At 41.9% G+C, this 21,753-nt stretch overlaps 1 protein-coding gene across 1 annotated transcript; it reads right to left on the bottom strand.

Moving 5' to 3' along the window:
- Positions 1-574: 574 nt before the first annotated feature.
- LOC310780789 (5-aminolevulinate synthase, non-specific, mitochondrial-like) lies at positions 575-19,910 on the bottom strand. The gene is made up of 12 exons (XM_083641293.1): positions 19,779-19,910; positions 15,680-15,885; positions 12,632-12,751; positions 11,180-11,479; positions 10,787-10,909; positions 9,951-10,170; positions 9,116-9,300; positions 7,736-7,915; positions 7,429-7,593; positions 5,127-5,395; positions 2,510-2,672; positions 575-824 (listed from the first exon to the last, which is right to left on the bottom strand). Exons 1-12 carry the CDS (start codon positions 19,856-19,858, stop codon positions 664-666), a joined length of 2,172 nt encoding a protein of 723 aa, XP_083497419.1. The 5' UTR covers positions 19,859-19,910; the 3' UTR covers positions 575-663.
- Positions 19,911-21,753: the final 1,843 nt, after the last annotated feature.

Genomic DNA, 21,753 nt, shown 5'->3' with positions numbered 1-21,753 from the left:
GAAAATGTGTCTGTGAAAATATTGAGTGGTATTGTATAAACAGAATGCATAATGGATGTTGAAGTTTCATTAGACTGTATGTGAAGAAGACTCTAAATACATTTACAATTGGTTGGAGTGAGTCTGTGGTCTTTCATTCTGGCCTGTGATGTCATGGCTTCTTGTTTAGGGATTATTCTAGCATGCCATGAGCTGCCGAGGTATTCAGTATATTGTGTCACACATAATTTCCCCTATTTCTACAGAAGGATAAGACATACTTCACAGCATTATCCTCTAGTGCCGCTGTACTAAAAGAGCTTTAGCCAGAAGTAATCTGAATACATCCATTGAAGCACTGAAGGGGAAGGGATTTATCTCCAAATGATTAAGTTTGAGATGGATTAAAATTACTATCAAAAGAATATGACATGAATCAATGACTAAAATCCGATCTCATATACTGATTTTATAAATTCTACATTAACAAATAACATTTTACATAAATAATATTCAATAAACTGTAATCAACACAAATACATAAATAAATACCATACACTTTCCCCCATACTTGTATTATTGATTCAGAACATGTTGTATGCATTGAATTATAATAAATATCTAAAAATACAGATTTGATCGTGGGTGGGGCTTGCTGGTGTTGACTGTATAAACTGGTTATTATCATGCTGTGGTGGATAGCATGTGACTCAGGCCTGTGAAGTAGGACTTCTCCCTCTCGCTCATCAGCTCAAGGTGGAGAGGCTGCTGGCAGAAGTCACACTCTGCTGAGGAGTGTGGAGTCAGCTCCAAACCCACCTCCAACCAGGTCTTCACCAGGCGGTCTACAGAGAAGAGGCAGAGGATGAGCAACACAGGTGAGGAGGACCCAAAGGTCTGTGCCAGATATGGATATTAGAAATGTATCTAATAGACTAAATAGTGTTTTAACTAATAGTATCAGGGCTTGAAAATACATTTTGTGTGGCTTGTGGAATTCAGTTACCAGCCATTTGGAATTTTCACCAGCCAAAACATTTGTTCTTGAATAGGCTCAAATGATTGCATTTCATCATCTTTGTTTGTTATAGAGTACAATGCAGTTTTGTCTTGATGTATTACTTAATTTACAATGTAATACTGGCCAAGCACATTATATTAGCCAACGTTGTTCGTCCCACAGAGTAAATCCATCCAACAGCCAGTCATGACCTGCTTGTCATCTCATCTCATCTCATCTAATTAAATTAAATTAAATATTTGTGATGGTAAATGACAACTACACAAATCCTTAACTGCTCAAATGTTGGCATGTGTTAATTCCAAGCTCTAAACAGAATACTACAGTCAGAAATGGGAAAAGTACACACTTTCTTTACTTAAGTAGAAGTACAGTTAATAGTGTAAAAAATACTCTGGTAAAAGTAGAAGTACTGATTCCACTTAATTACTCAAGTAAAAGTAAAAAGTACAGGCTCTGAAATGTACTAAAGTATAAAAGTAAAACGTATTTTCTGTGCCAGGCGAATAGAAACTCATGTCATAATCATATTAATATCATTCAAATACTATTATAAACAACAGGCCCAACACACCCAACAAAATGTGAGGAGCAAGAGGGAGATGTTTGGGTGTAGGGTGTAGTTCATGTGCAGATTATTGAATGGCAAATGATGACAACGGTTTTATGACAGGCTTTTAGACACTTAACAAAAAGGCTTTTTCTAGTGTCAAATAAATAAGAAGTGACCCTGAACCAGCAGTCAAATCAGCTGATCGCCTAATGGACAAGGTGTCTGGTTTTGGATCAGAACACTGAGGGTTTGAGTCCCTTTGTGGTCAACTTTCTACTTCAGCAATTCCAGAAGTTTCTTTTAGAGCTTCAGGCATTATACTGTAACTGTGATTGGTAGTTGTCAGTTTGTGATATGGTTTTTCTACAGAAAAGGTGCACATCATGCGTAAAAGCTGGGGGAGCGCGAGAGGAGAGAGACAACAAACAAACAACGTTACATCATATTTGTCTGTCATGCATTAAAATTAAAGTAACTAGCCTGTTTTGAAAATGTAAGGAGTAGAAAGTACAGATATTTGTGTTAAATTGTAGGGAGAAAAAGTGAACAGTTGTCAGAAAAATAAATACTCATTGAAGTACAGATACCTGAAAATCCCACCGAAGTACAGTAACAATTAACAACGTATTTGTACTTAGTTACTTCCCATCTCTGACTACAGTCAATCTCTGAATCCTTTTTAGTCTAGGCAGTTTACCACAAAATCTGAGATTGCAACAAAACCAAACTCAATGGATTTTGTGTCCTCGATATGTTCTAAATGGGAGAAGTAATCGGAACATTTTAATTAATAGAAACTGGGGAGGCTTAAGGCTTTTCCCCCCCCTCACACTTAGAAGATATTGAGGACACAATTCCATTGAGTTTGGTTTTGTTGCAATAGTGAGAGGTTGACCCACATTATTACTGGACTATTTGCTTCCTGAGAGTGGAGACCTAAATGCTTGTGGACGTACCAACAAAGTAGTGCATCATCTGGGGAGTGTGGTGCGGTGTGGGGGCGATGCGGAGCAGTTCCTCTCCCTTCACCACTGTGGGATGATTGATTGCCTGGACGTAGATGTTGTAACGAGACATCATGATGTCACAAACCTCCGTGTTCTTCTGTGCATCTGCCACCTGCCAACAGAGAGGCACAATCAGGAAAATGTGAATTTTTTCTTTTAATCGGATTCACATTTCAAAGTGTCTTTGTTTTATTGTTTCCTTCTTGTTTTTTGTTTGTTTATTGTATGCCTTTTTTAATGCTATTATTATTATTATTATTATTATTTTTATTTGCATTTTTTTTATCCGTTTCTGCCTTTTATGTGTGCAAATAAATAAACTAAACTTAAACATATCACTGTTGCCATTAAGTGTCATTCTGTAAATTATGTCATTGTTAATACAATGTTGACATTGTTTGAGATGTCTTCGTTATTACAGCTTAACATTAACCAAGACAACATAACCTGTCAATGTCTTCGTTATGACAACTTGACATAACTAACACAACATAACCTGTCATAAACATGACATTGCAGGCATTAAGATGTCATCATGTCATTACACTGTCAAATGAGTTTATAACTGTCATGAGTGTTTTCCTTGACCTCAACTACAGTGGTACAATTTGAACATTTCATTAAAATGTCATCACGTGTCATTACACTGTCTTGATTAATGACATAATTTACAGAATGACACAATGACAACAGTCATAAACATCCATAACGCTTCCTTCATGCTCATGACAGGTGTCATATCATGGTTATGACAGTGTCATGTCAGTGGTCATATGCCCCCTCAAGTAAAGTGTTGCCTATGCTTTTGTCCAGAATTTCATGACTGTCTGTATTGTAGGTAGAGAGATAACAGACTGTCTGTATTGTAGGTAGAGAGATAACAGACTGTCTGTATTGTAGGTAGAGAGATAACAGACTGGCTGTATTGTAGGTAGAGAGATAACATACTGTCTGTATTGTAGGTAGAGAGATAACAGACTGTCTGTATTGTAGGTAGAGAGATAACAGACTGTCTGTATTGTAGGTAGAGAGATAACAGACTGGCTGTATTGTAGGTAGAGAGATAACAGACTGTCTGTATTGTAGGTAGAGAGATATCAGACTGTCTGTATTGTAGGTAGAGAGATAACAGACTGTCTGTATTGTAGGTAGAGAGATAACAGACTGTCTGTATTGTAGGTAGAGAGATAACAGACTGTCTGTATTGTAGGTAGAGAGATAACAGACTGTCTGTATTGTAGGTAGAGAGATAACAGACTGTCTGTATTGTAGGTAGAGAGATAACAGACTGTCTGTATTGTAGGTAGAGAGATAACAGACTGTCTATTGTAGGCAGAGAGATAACAGACTGTCTGTATTGTAGGTAGAGAGATAACAGACTGTCTGTATTGTAGGTAGAGACATAACAGACTGTCTGTATTGTAGGTAGAGATATAACAGACTGTCTGTATTGTAGGTAGACAGATAACAGACTGTCTGTATTGTAGGTAGAGAGATAACAGACTGTCTGTATTGTAGGTAGACAGATAACAGACTGTCTGTATTGTAGGTAGAGAGATAACAGACTGTCTGTATTGTAGGTAGAGAGATAACAGACTGTCTGTATTGTAGGTAGAGAGATAACAGACTGCCTGTATTGTAGGTAGAGAGATAACAGACTGTCTGTATTGTAGGTAGAGAGATAACAGACTGTCTGTATTGTAGGTAGAGAGATAACAGACTGTCAGTATTGTAGGTAGAGAGATAACAGACTGCCTGTATTGTAGGTAGAGAGATAACAGACTGCCTGTATTGTAGGTAGAGAGATAACAGACTGTCTGTATTGTAGGTAGAGACATAACAGACTGTCTGTATTGTAGGTAGAGAGATAACAGACTGTATTGTAGGTAGAGAGATAACAGACTGTCTGTATTGTAGGTAGAGAGATAACAGACTGTCTGTATTGTAGGTAGAGACATAACAGACTGTCTGTATTGTAGGTAGAGAGATAACAGACTGTATTGTAGGTAGAGAGATAACAGACTGTCTGTATTGTAGGTAGAGAGGTAACAGACTGTCTGTATTGTAGGTAGAGAGATATCAGACTGTCTGTATTGTAGGTAGAGAGATAACAGACTGTCTGTATTGTAGGTAGAGAGATAACAGACTGTCTGTATTGTAGGTAGAGAGATAGCAGACTGTCTGTATTGTAGGTAGAGATAGCAGACTGTCTGTATTGTAGGTAGAGAGATAGCAGACTGTCTGTATTGTAGGTAGAGAGATAACAGACTGTCTGTATTGTAGGTAGAGAGATAACAGACTGTCTGTATTGTAGGTAGAGAGATAACAGAAACGATCATCAAAATAGTCATTCTCCTACATTCTCTAATTGTGTCTCTAACTTCTTGTATATTAAATAATGGTCAAGTTGAATTTGCTGGGGTTTTCCTGGAACCTCCTCAAGAACCTCCTGGTGGTCCCCGGATGCCACGTTAAGAACCACTGATCTGGCCCTGGTGGTCCACGTTAAGAACCACTGATCTGGATAACAGTGTCAGCTAAGTGGCTATATTAGGGATTGTCTTACCTGGACAGGAATAATGTGGCTTGGGCAGTCGACCACTGGGAGGCCGGAGTCCCTCAACATCTGCCGGAGCAGCTTGACGTTCCTCTGGTGTTTCCTGCGGAGCGTACGACCCTCCTCGCTCTTCAGGACCTGGATGGACGCCCGTGCCCCCGCCAGCAGCATGGGGGGCAGGGAGGTGGTGAAGATGAAGCCCGCTGCGTAGGAGCGCACTGTGTCCACCAGGGCGCTGGTGCTGGCGATGTAGCCACCCACACAGCCAAATGCCTTGCCTGGGAAACCATCCATAGTGTAACATGTTAGAGCAGGGGTGGGCAACTATTTTTCATGGGGGGCCACATGAGAAACCCAGATTGTTGCCGGGGCTAAACAAATATTGTCATGCCGTAACCCATGGATGGGCAACTTTGATGATAGAGAGGGCCACAAAAAAATCCTCGTTACCAGATTTTGCTGAGGGCTGAACGGCGCCAGCGTGAAAATTTTGGGGCATTTGAAGCCAGGTTTAGAGGAATAACTCATTTTAAATTAACAATTGTGATGTCATTATTCAGTACCACCAATATTTGATCCTTTTCTCACTCACTCCTATGTCACCACCTGCTCTCCCTGCAGGGCTTGAAATTAACTTTTTTGACCACCTGCCAATATGGCTGCTAGATTTTAAAGTTACCAGCCAATTAGAATTTCCACTAGCCGAAATGTTTTTCTTGAAATAAACCAGAATATGAGTGGGTTAATTTAAGCATAAGTATCAGTAAGTGGCCCGGGATTCTCAAAGCCTGTGTTGAGGGTCACACAAACAAAAATGCACTCTTGAAGCTAAATAAATCCAAAACCAACAAGTTAATTATTTAAATGTTTACTTCAATGTAGAACAGTCATTTCTTACACATGAGATTACTTTTAGCCTTTTAGCCATAAAGATTATTGAAAGATATTCCAGACTGAAATGCTATAACAGAAGTGGAGTATTGGCCAGAATGACATTTGGAAACTTATTCAGCGGGTATCTTGCATGTTGCCTTCAGATCATTGTAAATATATATATATATATATATATATATACAATATATATATATTTTTGCAATTCCATCGCGGGCCACACAGGAGGCGCCGGCGGGCTGCATGCGGCCCGCGGGCCGTATTTTGCCCATGTGTGTGTTAGAGAGAGGGGAAGACATCTGGAACTCATGAGGGAGTTGAGAGAATTTGATCCTAGGCGGTAAACACAGAGGACTGTACTTACCGAGGGTACCAGATATGATGTGGTAAACACAGAGGACTGTACTTACTGAGGGTACCAGAGATGATGTGGTAAACACAGAGGACTGTACTTACCGAGGGTACCAGAGATGATGTGGTAAACACAGAGGACTGTACTTACTGAGGGTACCAGAGATGATGTGGTAAACACAGAGGACTGTACTTACAGAGGGTACCAGAGATGATGTGGTAAACACAGAGGGCTGTACTTACCGAGGGTACCAGAGATGATGTGGTAAACACAGAGGACTGTACTTACTGAGGGTACCAGAGATGATGTGGTAAACACAGAGGACTGTACTTACAGAGGGTACCAGAGATGATGTGGTAAACACAGAGGACTGTACTTACAGAGGGTACCAGAGATGATGTGGTAAACACAGAGGGCTGTACTTACTGAGGGTACCAGAGATGATGTGGTAAACACAGAGGGCTGTACTTACCGAGGGTACCAGAGATGATGTGGTAAACACAGAGGACTGTACTTACAGAGGGTACCAGAGATGATGTGGTAAACACAGAGGACTGTACTTACTGAGGGTACCAGAGATGATGTAGTAAACACAGAGGACTGTACTTAGAGGGTACCAGAGATGATGTGGTAAACACAGAGGACTGTACTTACTGAGGGTACCAGAGATGATGTGGTAAACACAGAGGGCTGTACTTACTGAGGGTACCAGAGATGATGTGGTAAACACAGAGGGCTGTACTTACCGAGGGTACCAGAGATGATGTGGTAAACACAGAGGACTGTACTTACAGAGGGTACCAGAGATGATGTGGTAAACACAGAGGACTGTACTTACAGAGGGTACCAGAGATGATGTGGTAAACACAGAGGACTGTACTTACTGAGGGTACCAGAGATGATGTGGTAAACACAGAGGACTGTACTTACAGAGGGTACCAGAGATGATGTGGTAAACACAGAGGACTGTACTTACAGAGGGTACCAGAGATGATGTGGTAAACACAGAGGACTGTACTTACTGAGGGTACCAGAGATGATGTGGTAAACACAGAGGGCTGTACTTACCGAGGGTACCAGAGATGATGTCCATCTTGTGCATGACCCTGTCCCTGTCACCGATCCCTCCTCCCCTCGGCCCGTACAGGCCCACAGCATGAACTTCATCCACAAAGGTAATAGCGCCGAACTTGTGGGCAATATCACACATCTCCTCCAGAGGGCACACAGCTCCTATAGGGCGAGAAAACAGCACCCGTTTGATTATTTAAGTGAATCAATGGAAATCAAAGAGTGGGAAATAGAATATGTGACAGACAGACTTTCAGCGAGACATTTCACATAAGAACACTTTTGGGTGACGTCGTGCACTTACCATCCATTGAGTGCACCGTCTCAAAGGCCACGATCTTTGGAGTGGAGCGCTCTGACTTCTCCAGCAGCTCTTGTAGATGCTTGGCGTCATTGTGACGGAAGAGAACCTTCTTCACCCCGCTGCTCCTGATTCCCTGAATCATCGAGGCGTGGTTGCCAGCATCAGAATAGATTTCACAACCTAGGAATGAAGAGAAATCACAGAAAATGAAAAATCATAGGGAAAAAAACAAAAAACATCTGCTACACATTGGTCTCTTTATAAGAAACAAAAACGATCATTTGAACTAAGAAGACATAATGAACCTGATTGAGCTATAGAAAATGCTTGTTGTGAAATGTAAATGTAATGGGGGGGGGGGGGGGGCATGTATAATAGTATCCTTCTTTGCCTTGTATATTTTCTTAATTTTGTCTGCTTTTTGCAAGGTATATAACAAAAAGAAATCTTTAATTGGCCAAATCTTTGCCTATACTGTATATTCAAGAAAAATATTGGTATCGGCATAATATCGGTATCGGCAGATATCCAAATTCAGGTATCGGAATCGGATCGGAAGTGAAAAAATGTGGATCGGTGCATCCCTACCAGCAGGCGCAAATAAAAATGCATACTACTCATACTACTAGTTTAGACTTTTGAATTAGGGATGTCCCGATCCGATCACGTGATCGGAGATCGGGGCCGATCACGTGATTTTTAGAAGATCGGAATGGGGGGGAAAAGATCGGGAGTAAAAAAAAAAAAAAAAATTTTTTTTTTTTTTAATTCAACAAACATGACCATGTTCACGTCTTAAACTCATCCTGAGGCCTTAGTTTTGGTTTTAAATTACATATCATCATTCATTTATTTAGTGTCGCACAGAGCAGAAGAATTTACCAAAACAAACGCATTTCCTGATTTACATTGTTATTGCACTATTCTGCACATCATTTGTTTTAGTTTACATGGTTATTTTGTGGTGCACCACTGATAAGCTTTATTTTATTTTGTTTTAAATTTTGAATCCATGTTGGATATAATGAATACTGTTAAATAAAAAAGCCATATCCATGTTGGATATAATGGATAGTTAGTTGGATACTGTTAAATAAAAAAACAATCTTAAGGGTCAACTTGATTGCAGTTTTTTCTTTTCTTTCTTCTTAATGCATTGCCGAAAGATCGGATCGGGAAAAATCGGTATCGGCAGATACTCAAAATCACATGATCGGGATCGGATCGGGAGCAAAAAAAATGTGATCGGGACATCCCTATTTTGAATGATCGCTCACTGCTGAAGATGTCGTTTCTTGGGGCATTTAAGTTGATAAATGAAGCAAATCTGTGAGGAAATACAATGAAATGACAGAAGCGACATGCCTGGTGTTACTGTACCTGGTAGCATTTTGGCCAGAGTAAACAACGTGGAGTCATTGGCTACAAAGCAGGAAGTGAAGAGCAGGGCGGCGTCCTTTTCATGCAGGTCAGCCAGCTCGTGTTCCAGATGCACGTGGAATCTGCTTGTGCCCGAAATGTTGCGTGTGCCTCCTGCGCCAGCACCATGTTCTCCTAACGTCTCCCTTGAGGAACAAAGTGGAACCCGTTTAGGGAACATTTAGGCCCAGTCCCAAAGAAAAGTCCCTCAACTTTCATCAGTACTAGATTCATCATCGTTATCACCACACTGTTCTGCCAGATGACATCAGTCAGGGTTATGGCCCGTTCCTTTATCGCAAGATAACTGGGATGTGGAGGCTAAATGACGTCACATCCGTTTTGTTTGCGTTCCATTTGCAGAAAACGGGAGCTGGGAAGTTCACTATTGCTTGTCAGCTCTTGGTCAGATCCAGCCAGGCGCCAGGCTAGCCATTGTTAGCAATAACAGTTGATAACAAGGCAGTTCGCAGCATTTTGCGCATACAAACACTGCAGCATCATGTCCACACAGATAGAAGTTAGGCAGTGCTGTGTGTACAGCTGATTTAATGAGACACAAACAAGACATAAGTGCTAATAAACAGCATTTACTACGATTATAACTACTGTTGTTGCGCAGAGCAGCCATCTTGGATTTTTGAGGTCAGGAATGCTGAGGCTCCTACGAGTTTGGAATGGGAAATACCAGCTCTGGTGACGTCACTGTCCCAGCTCATGACCTTTGAACCGTAAGATTACCAGTTCCCAGTTCTAAAGGAATGCACTATTATCAGTGGTTTCTAAGCCTACTCACAGGATGGTCTGGATGACTCTGGGGTGGCGGCTCATGCCCAGGTAGTCATTGCTGCACCACACAGACACGTCTCTCTTCGCACGCAGAGACTGGGAGTAGTCGTCTGCCATGGGGAAGGTAGGAGCGCGCCTGTTCACCGTCTTAAATACCCTGTATGTGTGATCCTTCTTCTTGCTGTCAATCTTCTGCTCAAAGAAGTTGTCATACTGGAAGGTGAAAGCTGATGGAGGGAGGGGGGTTATTTGAATGAAACTTTTCACAGATAAAGACTTAGCACAGCGCAGTAGCTAGAGGAGGCACATTTTGGGGAATGACTATTTCTTAATGACCTACTGCAGAGGTTTTCAAAGTGGGAGGCGGAGCCTCCCCAGGGCGGCTCCAAGCCGTTTCAGATGAGGCTCAGTGAAGGAAGTGAAGTTATCAAAAGGAGAAATATACCATAATGTGTGATTTGGTTCAAGAGATAGTTCAGAGATACAGTAGTTTTGCAGAATCTTTCCCCCACTTTCCCAGAGCCAGAAACTAATGTGTTCAGACAGAGCTTTTTCTCTACATATGGTCAGTCTGAAGTATGTGTTCAGACAGAGCTTTTTCTCTACATATGGTGTAGTCTGAAGTATGTGTTCAGACAGAGCTTTTTCTCTACATATGGTGTAGTGTAGTCTGAAGTACGTCAAACAGCAATATCAGGCAAATAACATTCATCATGATCCCATAGGCATCCAGGAATTGAGCGAGGGGGGGGGGCACCTTTTTCCGAGCTTTATCTGGGGGGGGGGGGGGAGGCCCACAGTCTCAGACTTTGAAAACCCCTGGCCTACTGTTGGTGTTCTTACCTTGAGGCAGGTTGTCCTGCAGTAGGTGAGACACTTTGGAAGGTTGGTGTTTTAACAGGTTTTTCAGAGTGCCTGCGTTGGCCTTGATAAGAGCCGCCACCGATGAATCCAAATCCGTTTGTTCTGTTCGGCGACGATGTGCACAATTAATTTCACAAAACACCAGCTCTGTCTCACGTCATTCTACTATTTACACTCAACTACTATTATTACTTATTATTATTATTACTACTACTATTTACACTCAACTCTAAAGCCTTGTGCAAGTTTACAATCATGGAATTAATTTGCTATGCAAGTCACTGGTGTATGCATGCTCAAAACAATAACCTTTCACAGCTTGCATAACTGACTAACTAACTGACTGGTTAGTGAACTGCGGGAGTTGCTTACTTGTGTGGAAAGAGTGCATCTCCTGGACATCCTCCTGCATCTCCTGGACATCCTCCTGCATCTCCTGGACACCCTCCTGCATCTCCTGGACATCCTCCTGCATCTCCTGGACATCCTCCTGCATCTCCTGGACATCCTCCTGCAGCATCTCCTGGACATCCTCCTGCAGCTCCAGGCGGGCTTCTCGCACCACGTTGTTGTTTTTCTGCACCATCTCTGCAGCCAGGAAAGGACACTTGGAGCGCAGTGCCTGGCCAGCAGGGGGCGAGGGGTGACCTACCTTGACAGGATGCCCTGGATCTGCACATCGGATGAAATGTCTCTATTAATTGAATCAGTTAATAATATGATATTACATGTACTTCACCAGTGTTGGGAAGTAACGAGTTACTAGTTACTCGTTACTGTAATAATATTACTTTTTCCAAGTAACGAGTAGTGTAACGAATTACTATAGAATATAAGTAATAATATTACAGTTACTTCAAGATAAACGAGCTCGTTACGTTAGTCGTTACATCTTTTGTTGAGTCCATTCTGTGATGCCGCTGCGCTGCAAAACAACACGCAGTCGGCATTCACTGATCACAAGCAGCATGGCTTTTAACGCTCCCAAAACAAGGTGACGTCACCGCAGAGCACATTCAGAGCACCAGGCAACAGGCAGGCAGACACACCTCCCTCTCTGTCCTGCTGAGCCGAGGAGGAAAATCCGTGGCTGCGGATATATTCCCATGACTTTGTTTTTGTCGGGAAGAAAGGTGACACGATTGAACATCAAAGTCAAATGTAAACGGTGTCCAGGACAGGTAGGCTACTAACACTCTTTCCACTGTGAAAAACACGAGCTCAAACTTCCTAACGTTAACGTTACGAGACGAGAGGACAGCACAACAGAAACCGGAAAACTGTTCAAATACTAGGGGTGCCGCAAAATAATCGATTAATCGATTAGTCGTCGACACACTCACTAGTCGGAGTGAAAATTACTAATCGACAATTATTTTACTATTTTATTTTTATTTTTTGCGTCTTTCACCGTCAGTCATCCATGCGCTAGTAGAATTCCCAGGGTCACTGAAGGCAACTGCCCCTCCGCCCCCCTCCCCGCACACGGAGGACAGGAGTACACAAAGGAGGAGCAACAATGGCCAGTGGCCACGCGACAGAAAACTAGCAAAGTTTGGCAATACTTTGATGAAGAAAGAGACAACAAGGTTGTGTGTCGGCTATGTTCTCTCAAGCTTGCATATAACCACTCTACCACTGCAATGAGGACCCACCTTCAGAACAAGCATCTCGACGTAAACTTGCGTGGAGGAGATGATGCGGATAGTAGCAGGCAGACCAGTATCACAGCTTTTACTGCAGAACCCCGCAGACGATGTGACCCTCGCCGGTCCGAAACGATCACACAACTCCTCGCTGAGATGACTGCCCGCGATATGCTACCACTGTGCTTTGTCGAGGGCGAAGGCTTTCGCAAGTTGATGAACTTTGTCGAGCCCGCATACACCGTGCCGGGGCGCACCTTGATAACATCCAGAGTGGAGGTGAGCCATGGCAAAATGACTGAGTACATTAAACAGCAGTTAGAGGAGGCACAGTGTGTGGCAATAACGTCAGACATCTGGACGTCCATTGCAACAGAAGCATACGTGACAATAACCTGTCATTTCATCAACGAACGTGGACAGCTCTGTAGCTGTGTTCTACAAACCCGCCCCATGGAGGACAGGCATAGCGGTGAAAATCTGGCAGCACACCTGCGAGAAGCAGTCAGTGACTGGAAACTGGAAGAGAAAGTCGTTGCCTGTGTGCACGATAATGCAAATAAATACATGTAATAATTGCATGTTGAATGTTTTGACATAGATTAAATTATGGTCAATTTAGATGGCGTCCTGATTATTATTATTATTAATTTTTTTTATTATTAATTTAAATTAAAAAAAAAAAAAAAAAAAAATTTAATTTTTTTTTTGCTTATAGACTAATCGACTAATCGTCTTCAGAATTTAAGGGTAATCGACAGGAAAACTAATCGATAAAGGCATCCCTATCAAATACAGAGATAACGTAAAAACTCACAAGCTGGTGGACATGAAACATTGCTGTTATTATTGTCAGGTTAATGTTAATGTTGCAGAGCTAACGTTATTTGTGACACAAACTTGTTAAAGGAGGACTTACCCCCTAGATATGTATTAGAACAGTGATTTGAAAATACCTATGGAAAAAACCAAGAAATGACATATGCTCTTGTCTATACTGGACTCTTTGGCTGTGTTGAAGTCCAGATTTTTTTTCGGAAATCGACGCCATTACAGTTTGCCTATTGCCTCAAAAATAATTTATTTGAGAGGGGCCATATCTGTATAAATATCAACAATTAGCCAACGCTGGTGGCCTGTATGGAAAGAGCTTTGCTCAAAATGGTTGAAAGTTATATCAATTTGGTAATTCAGTGGCGAACTAGAAATTTAATTATTTTTCTGCATGTAACTCTATGGCAGTGTGTTGAACTACGTTACGAGAGCAAAGTGGCATGGGCTCGTTACAGCAGCACACCGCACAATACGACAAACCCCCCGTTCTGGGGTAACACAATGCGAGATTTCTCTACGTCATTCCCTCGTCCAAGTTGCCATATAGTCCCTTTTTCATTTTAGTTTGGGGGCTTTTCGTGATTGTTGTTAAAAGTTGTGCAAAAGTTTTTTCCTCTCAGCGCAGTGCAGGCTGCCTGCGCCTCCTCCCTCCTGCCAGACCCCGGCTGGCGAAACAGCCTGTTGCATGCATGGGGCGCTTGTAACCTCACGGAGCAACAAACAAACAGACAGAAATAGCTGGTGTGCGATTTAGAGAATACAGTCTGAGATTGGGTACAGGATTGAGGGAATCCCGCATCTGTTTGCGAAGGTGCGACTGGACAGGACGCTTTTCACAGACGGGCACAGTAGTCGGAGCGAGGCGAGTGTCTCTCAGGGCTACTCAGGGCAGAGCTGCAGATCTCTCCTTCTCCTCCGCGCATTCAGTCTGTCCAAAATCATTACCGATATAATCTCAGTAGGAGGGATGCAGGGAAATGATAGTAGCCGATGTGTTTAGAGAAGCTTTGTCACGTTGTCACGTCGTAGTATAGCGTTATATTTTACATGTGCGCTAAACTGCGACCATATTTGTTTGCGGAAATATCAGACTGCTCTCTCTACTCAGAGCACAGAGAGCTCTGCTCTGCTGCGCGCGCCCGCGGAGCTTGGAGCTAGTGCATGAGGTTTACAGTAGGACTCTCTCCCGCCTGGCTGGGCTGGAGACAGCTGCTTCCAACTCGGACTGATAATATATACATCATCATTCGAGCTTATTCAGGTAAGATATTAATAAAGTAGTGACACATTCAGCGGGAAACTAACTATAATTAAGACGTGTGCCAACTTTGACGACGTTTGTGTCAGTATTTTAAGAGCAAACTTCAATAGGAATAGGCTTGGAGTTCTGAGGAGCCGAAAGGGTACAGGGGGGGTAGGGGAGTAATTATCTTGAAATCCCATAGTCTTTGGGAACACCGTGACGTAACGACGTGTCAAATATCCCATTCATTTGAGAAAAAAAAAAAGCAGTCTTTGACCCTAAGAGGGCGCTTATGCCAGGTATGCTGCTGAAAAATGATACAAATGGTAAAATGGCAACAGTTTGGTGTCAAATGTGGAAATTCTGACCAGAATTCTTCACACATCACCCCCAAAGTCATATATATTGGTTAAAAGCTGAAAAAAAGTGTTTTGGAGGTAAGTCCTCCTTTAAGCAAACATGTAGCCTATATGTATTGAGTTTGCATTGGCAGTGCATACTGCATTCTATAAAACAGAAGATAAAAGTTTGCATCTTGTCAGTCATCACTTTGAGCCAGGTGTGCTCTTCATCAAGCTGCATCTCTGTAGGAAGCTGTGCTCTGGCAAAGCGATTAGTTTAAATGGAACGGCACATAATAGACCTAGTTCACACATTCGCACCGCAAAGTCTGCATTTTGATGAGAAAAACGCTATGGGCCTTTTTCACAACGGCCATTTGTGTCTAGAAGACAGAGTATACACAACTAACTAATTAAGGCTCCAGCACTGGAACACCTAAATGGACTGAAGTTGGAAGCCCTAATTAACATCTTGGTGCACCTGTGTTACCTCCTGCCTTTTAGACACAAAATCGCTGCAGTGAAAAAGGCCTATTGCCATTTGTGTGGAATGTAACAGAAAAGTAATATAACGAGTATCTAACGAATTACTTTTGGCATGGAGTAATAAGTAAAGTAATAATATTACTTTTGAAAATAGTAACGAGTAATATGTAATATATTACGGTACTTTTTTAGTAATGAGTGCCCAACACTGTACTTCACTTTCCTGTGTTATAATCACCATTCAATGTACTGTAGTAACTACGCAAGTCGTAAATGATGGGAGGAAGTTTGAACAAAAGGTAATTTCCCCCCTACAACTGACCCTCATTTGTTGGGGTGCCTCTAGAGGCAGAGGCTGAAGAGGCGAGGGCTCTGGCCAGAGGTCTCCAGGCCAGCTCCATCATCACCGGACACTTCTGGACATAACCCACCAGGGATGAGTTCCCAGCCAGCTGCAGGAAAACACCGGGCATCACCGTCAGGAACGGACACCGGCGAATAACTGTGTCCATATGAGGTGCTATTGATCTGTGTGGGAAAGAGAAGAAGGGGATCATTAAGAATGTGTCTGAAATGAATTGAGCTTTCCTTTGAGGATTCACTGAATGGAGAGCAGACATGCATTTGGTCTGGCAGAGAAACCCGATCAGTAGAGATCTATCTAGACAACCACCATAACACATCATGAATAATTAAAGTAAATTAAGAACTATTCCTAAAACATCATTACACAAATCTAAATAGATCAAATGAGTGTTCAGTAATCCAGTAGGATACAATGTGCAAGATAACAATCCAACATATTTGAACAAAAATGAACCCATGTTAAATTATGCAATGATACAAAAACAGATTTTCATTACAACGCATTTGCCTCCCATTGCCAAACAATATTTATATAAATATACGGTATATATATTATTATTTTTTACCTGAATACATCCCACTCCATTTTGATGGAACATAGGAAAAATATCTTGCGAAACATGACTGAATCAGCACTGAGCAATGTAGACTGAGGCCAGAGAAGATGTTTGCCTGAGGGGCTACTTTCATTCATCCTGGGCTGTGGTCAGCTGTTCTTGACAGGTGGGAAAAAGGAAGTCCATTTAAGGACCTGCTACAGTATTACCATTGTACGGTCTCACCCAAGACAAAAGGAGCAGAGCCATCTGGCGGCTAGTCAAGTGAAACATACATAACTATAACTAGAATTTTGTGGGCATTGTTAGACCACTACATAGCCTCACCTTTAGGACATCACTGATGATGTCACAAATGTCTATGACAAAAGTGCCTGATGTCATCAGTGATGTACAGTGTTGGGCAGTAACTTAGTTACTGTATTTGTATTACTTTCCCCAGTAACTAGTAATGTGAGGGATTACATTTTCCAAAAAGGAATTATAGTTACTAATCCAAGTAACTTCAGGTTACTGCATTACTTTCTCAGCGCTGGCACAGTGCCAAAGAAACTGTGTGGAGATAGTCTGGCTATACGAGACTACTGTGTTGTCAGAACATGATCAGGTTTTTGTCTAAGGTAGGCAAATAAAAAGTATGTATTTTGGCTGATTGTTGTTGTAAGGTTAATTATTGTTCCCATAAAGTGGATTCAGTTCTAAAAGGAGCTGGCTAAACAGGTTGTATGTCACTCACTTTTAGGGAAGGGGGTGCAGTGAAAGTAATATAGTAAAGTATAACGAGTAACGTAACTAATTCATTTTAATACCAAGTAATAAGTAGAGTAATTGTATTACTTTTTAAAGGAGTAAAGGTTCCTGAGTAACTTGCTCAACACAGGTGATGTAGAACTGTACGATATCATCAGTGATGTCATAGCAGCATGAGCTGTGATTGCTCTATGCAAGATATTGCTGTAGCCCAAGCCTAGCCTGGGTAAACCCAGCCTTCAACGTGACACCACAGGCTATGCCTGTAGCGTAAGTTACAGTCTTCGTGACTGATAGCACATAGAGGTCACGTGGAGGCTGTGAATATGTGAATATACAGCAAGAGAACATGATCATACATGTACATATCAGACCATTTCACACAAATACAATTTATACAATCAATGACCGAAAAAAGGAATAGGCTGAAGCCAAGGCTTATTTTTTGCCTATCCTGTATAATCCATTAGAAAAACCCAGAATATCTGCAGCAAAATAAAGAATAGAAAGAAAGACAGAATTTACTGTAAATTATAATCCTGAATTATTTTACTTTTTAAGGCTTTTTTAAACCTCAACAATGATGTACACAATTTCAAATCATCACAAAGGCTATTCCATAGTTTAACTCCCAAAACTGAAACACATCGAGATTTGACATTAATTCTCGCTTTGCCTGTTTTAAAAATGCATAACCCTCTTAAATTATAATTTCCTTCTCTTAATTTAAAAAAATGTTGAATACAAACTGGAAGGCTTTTGCTCCTAACACGGAAAACAATTTCTAAAGTTTTTATATACACAATATCTACGAATTTTAAGGTGAGATTCACAAAGCCAAATCTGACATCACCATTCAATGGTAAATGGTAAATGGCCTGCATTTATATAGCGCTTTTATCCAAAGCGCTTTACAATCAGTAGGTAGTCTACATTCACCCATTCATACACCAATGGCGGCAGGCTGCCACGCAGGGTGCCTACACACCATCGGGAGCAAGGAGGGTTAAGTGTCTTGCCCAAGGACACAACGACAACAGCTGGGAGGGAGCGGGGATCGAGCCGCCAACCCTGGCGTCATTGGCCGACCCACTCTACCTCCTGAGCTAAAGCCGCCCCCGGCAATTGTTTGCATGGTCAGTCAGCACTGACCTGTGAGAAAGGCAGCTGTGTCAGCTCAGTCAGCTGACTATAAATGGCGTTAATGGGCCACTTCCACATTGTGTAACTATCGTTCCATTTATAGGCTTAATTCTCATATACCTGCAGAAGGACACATTTCTTTAACTGCCATTTATTTACAGCAGCCACAAACGGATCAAGCCTGATCCTCAAATCAAAAGGATTTGACCTAAGAAACTTATATGTATACAGTAAAAAGTAGAACAAAGCTTACAATACAATACCAAAGCATAAACAATGAATCAACTAGGCCTACAATGTGTTTTAAGAGTATGTCTACACAACATCCAACTGGGAAGATAACATCTCAAAGTAGCTTTTTGTGAAGTACACCATCATCTCCAACCAACACTGATCCAGCAGAGGAACAGAACAACCATGTCATTTGGAAACAAAGCGATGATCAGTTGTGTGGGCTCACCCTCACCCACCTGATTTATTCAAAGTTCTTGGAGTTCTTGATCCCTTCACCTTACTTCTTCACTGTACAGTTCTTTCAGATGGGAAACTCTGGTTGGCTGGATTTACCGCTACACTCATGCTGATGACATAGGCAGCAGTGTCTGGTCTGCTCCAATCACTGGTGCATGTGTCTGTTGCACAATCGTTGAGCCACACCTACCAGCGGTAATGAAGCCAGAGATGGTCTATTCTGAAGATGAAACGCTCAATAGTAAGTAAATATCAGACATGGGAGACACTTTGCTCCCAGTCTCAAAGTCACAACTAATTTGGTCCAAAAGTCCCAAGTCATTTTGTTTTGGGCAAGTCAAGTTGAGTCCTTAGTTAAGGCAAGTCAAGTCACTTTTCCCCCCCGCCCAAGATAGTGCAGTCTTACCTTCCTTAGTAGCTGTCTAATAGTGATATTATTGGCCAATTTATCTAACTGTTCAAAAAGTATGACAGTTAATATAATTTGTATTATAATTAAATAATCAAACAAAAGCCAAATAACTTTGTACTTTGTAACATAAGTGCCTTCTCCTTGAAAGGAAAAAAACATTCAGTGAGAGGAGTGTGATTGACAGTCAGTCATCCAATCATAACAATGCTCTAAGGAGGAGCATGAGTGAGTCATCCAATCATGACAATGTTATTTCCAGCTTGCGCTCAGATATCGGATAACAAAGTTTACACAGACAAGGTTGACAGTCTTAATATTTAAACTGAGCAAACAGGGATGTTTCCATTTTGACAAAACAACCAGCACAGATTTTTTTGTGATCGTGTTAAGTTTGTTTTTTGTGATACATAAACATAGGATAACACAACAAAGAACTATAGAAACAATAACTATATGTGTGTACTTGTGTACTATGTGTGTACTTGAGAGCAAAGCTAACCGGAGCCCAATTCCTTGTAGTGTTTGCATACTTGGCCAATAAAGCTGATTCTGATTCACCCACAGTAGGCTACATACTCGCATACATACATAAATACATGCATATCCCCACTCCACCACAGATAGCAATTCAATGTTTACTCTCTTGTGTAGATTATCAAGCCCCCCCTTTTTTTTTTAACCAAAAGCTTTACCACAGAGTGAGCAAAGAAATTGTTTCTCACCTGTGTGGACTATCATGTGTCCATCCATTCTGCATCACTGTCTTCAGTCTCAGATTCAGAAGAGTCTGAAGTCTTGTCATCACCAGCTGTTTGTAAATTACTAGCTGGATATAAGTTCCTGGCTGGTTCTGATACTCCACAGTCCTCTCCACCAGCTTGTTTTCATCTGTTCAGTTGAGCTGCTGGCTAGAGGCTCTGCCCTCCTCAGTTTGGCTTTGATGAAGCTGTGAGGACAGAGGTTTCTCTTCCTCATCTTCACGCTTCACAGGGACAGCAGTGAATGGGAACTTGGTGATATGGGCCGTCTCCAGCCCATGAAGCTGCTCTCCCTCCTGACTGATCCAGAGTTCCTCATGTGCCTCTTTAATGTGTGGGGGCTCTGGGTCCTCCTGGTCCAGACTGGAACTCCACTCCTGCTGCTCAGCGGGGACGTCTAATTTAATAACCAACGGCTGCTGGATGTCTGGAGGCAAGGCTTCTCTGTGCAGCTTCTGGACTTTAGACATTTTCATTTTCATACAGCGACAGGAACGTTTCCTCCTGAACTATTTACTGACAAACGTAAGAAGCTCCAATAGCTTCACAGCTAAGCTAACGTGAGCATTCAGCTGAGAGGAGCGTCTTCTTCCCCTCTGAGTTAAACGGAGCCCCGGTTGCACATTATATATTCGTGACAATATAATCCGCACATAAGAGTCTTGTTTGTAAATTAAACTTCCGCTGAAGTACCGAGGAAATAATAATACGCTACTGCTACTCCTTTCTTCTTCTTCTTCTTCTTCTTCTAGTGTTTTATGGCGGTTGGCAAACATCTTCTGTGCATTACCGCCACCTTCTGGATTTTAGCAGTTACAAAAATATTCTCTTCAGTGTGAAAAACAAAACTACGTCCACCCAAAATACTCCAAAACATAATATTGTCCATTCTTCTGTCACCCAGACTCACTCGTCTGGGTTTTATCAAAGGCTTCCCTCAGTATATTGTCTAGATCTTTCCCAGTTACATCCACCACGTCCAAAAACCTCCTGGCAGCGTCCAGCACCATCTCGATTCTCTCCGTCTTCCCCGTCACATCAACAGCACAGTTGACCACCATCGCAATGAAAGCCAAAAATGTCCTCTTTTCTACACATAGAAGGTCAGCTCGATCCATTTCCTGCTTTTTCTTCTCTGGTTCCTTCTGTACCACCACCCTATTCCTCTCTTCATTTCTCTCCCACCCCCATCTCTTAACAGCTTCCACATACGACATTCCCCTAGTTTCTCTTATCCTATTCACTTCCTTTTCTTTCTCTCTCCTTGGACACTGCACAGACCCTGCATAGTGATTTCCCTCACAATGTAAGCAGTTAGCTTGTTCTTTCTCAATGCACCTCTCTTCACTGCATTTCTCCTTTCCACATCTGCCACACTTTCTTTTTTTTTGACATACAGCAGCCACATGCCCATATTCTTGACAACAGTAACACCTCAAGGGAGCTCTTTCAAACGGTCGTACCTTATAACACACATAATCACAGTATATTCTCTCTGGTAATTCACAATCAAATGTCAAACATGCTACTCCTTTCGAGAACGTGTTTAGCCTACATCGCTGCCATATTTTTCCTCTTCTAATTTTATTGGCGGATCGCAACCAACGTGTATAAGTGCATACCGCCCCCTAGTGTACCGGAGTCAGGGTTTTAGACGGTTTTCACGTGCTGCTCTAAAAGTCCCTCCCTGCAGAGCTGGAGAGCCCAGTCAGCAGTTCCCAGCTGCGTCGCACTGATCATACATGCCAGCCTAGTTGGGGTCATTTAAATGTTTATGTTGTATTTCTTCTTCTTCTTTGGTTTTTAATTGCGGTTGGCATCCAACATGTCGCATTACCGCCAACTACTGGATTAAAACTGAATTCACTCTATTGGGTGTCCTTTTCCCCAGGGCCATTCCCCATACTACTGTATAACTCTACTTTTCAAAATGTTTGCG

Source organism: Poromitra crassiceps, assembly GCF_964638095.1.
Source record: "Poromitra crassiceps genome assembly, chromosome: 8".
In the NCBI taxonomy this organism is placed as follows: Eukaryota; Metazoa; Chordata; class Actinopteri; order Beryciformes; family Melamphaidae; genus Poromitra; species Poromitra crassiceps.
Note: the sequence above shows the minus strand (reverse complement) of the source record. Positions and strands in the feature narration are given on the sequence as shown.

Coding starts and splice junctions, on each gene's coding strand:
- LOC310780789 (XM_083641293.1), bottom strand. CDS start 19,858: ATGACAAGACTTCAGACTCTTCTGAATCTGAGACTGAAGACAGTGATG. Junction 7,594..7,735: donor GACGGTGCACTCAATGGATG/GTAAGTGCACGA, acceptor CTCGCCCTATAG/GAGCTGTGTGCCCTCTGGAG. Junction 825..2,509: donor GATGATGCACTACTTTGTTG/GTACGTCCACAA, acceptor TCTTCTCTGTAG/ACCGCCTGGTGAAGACCTGG.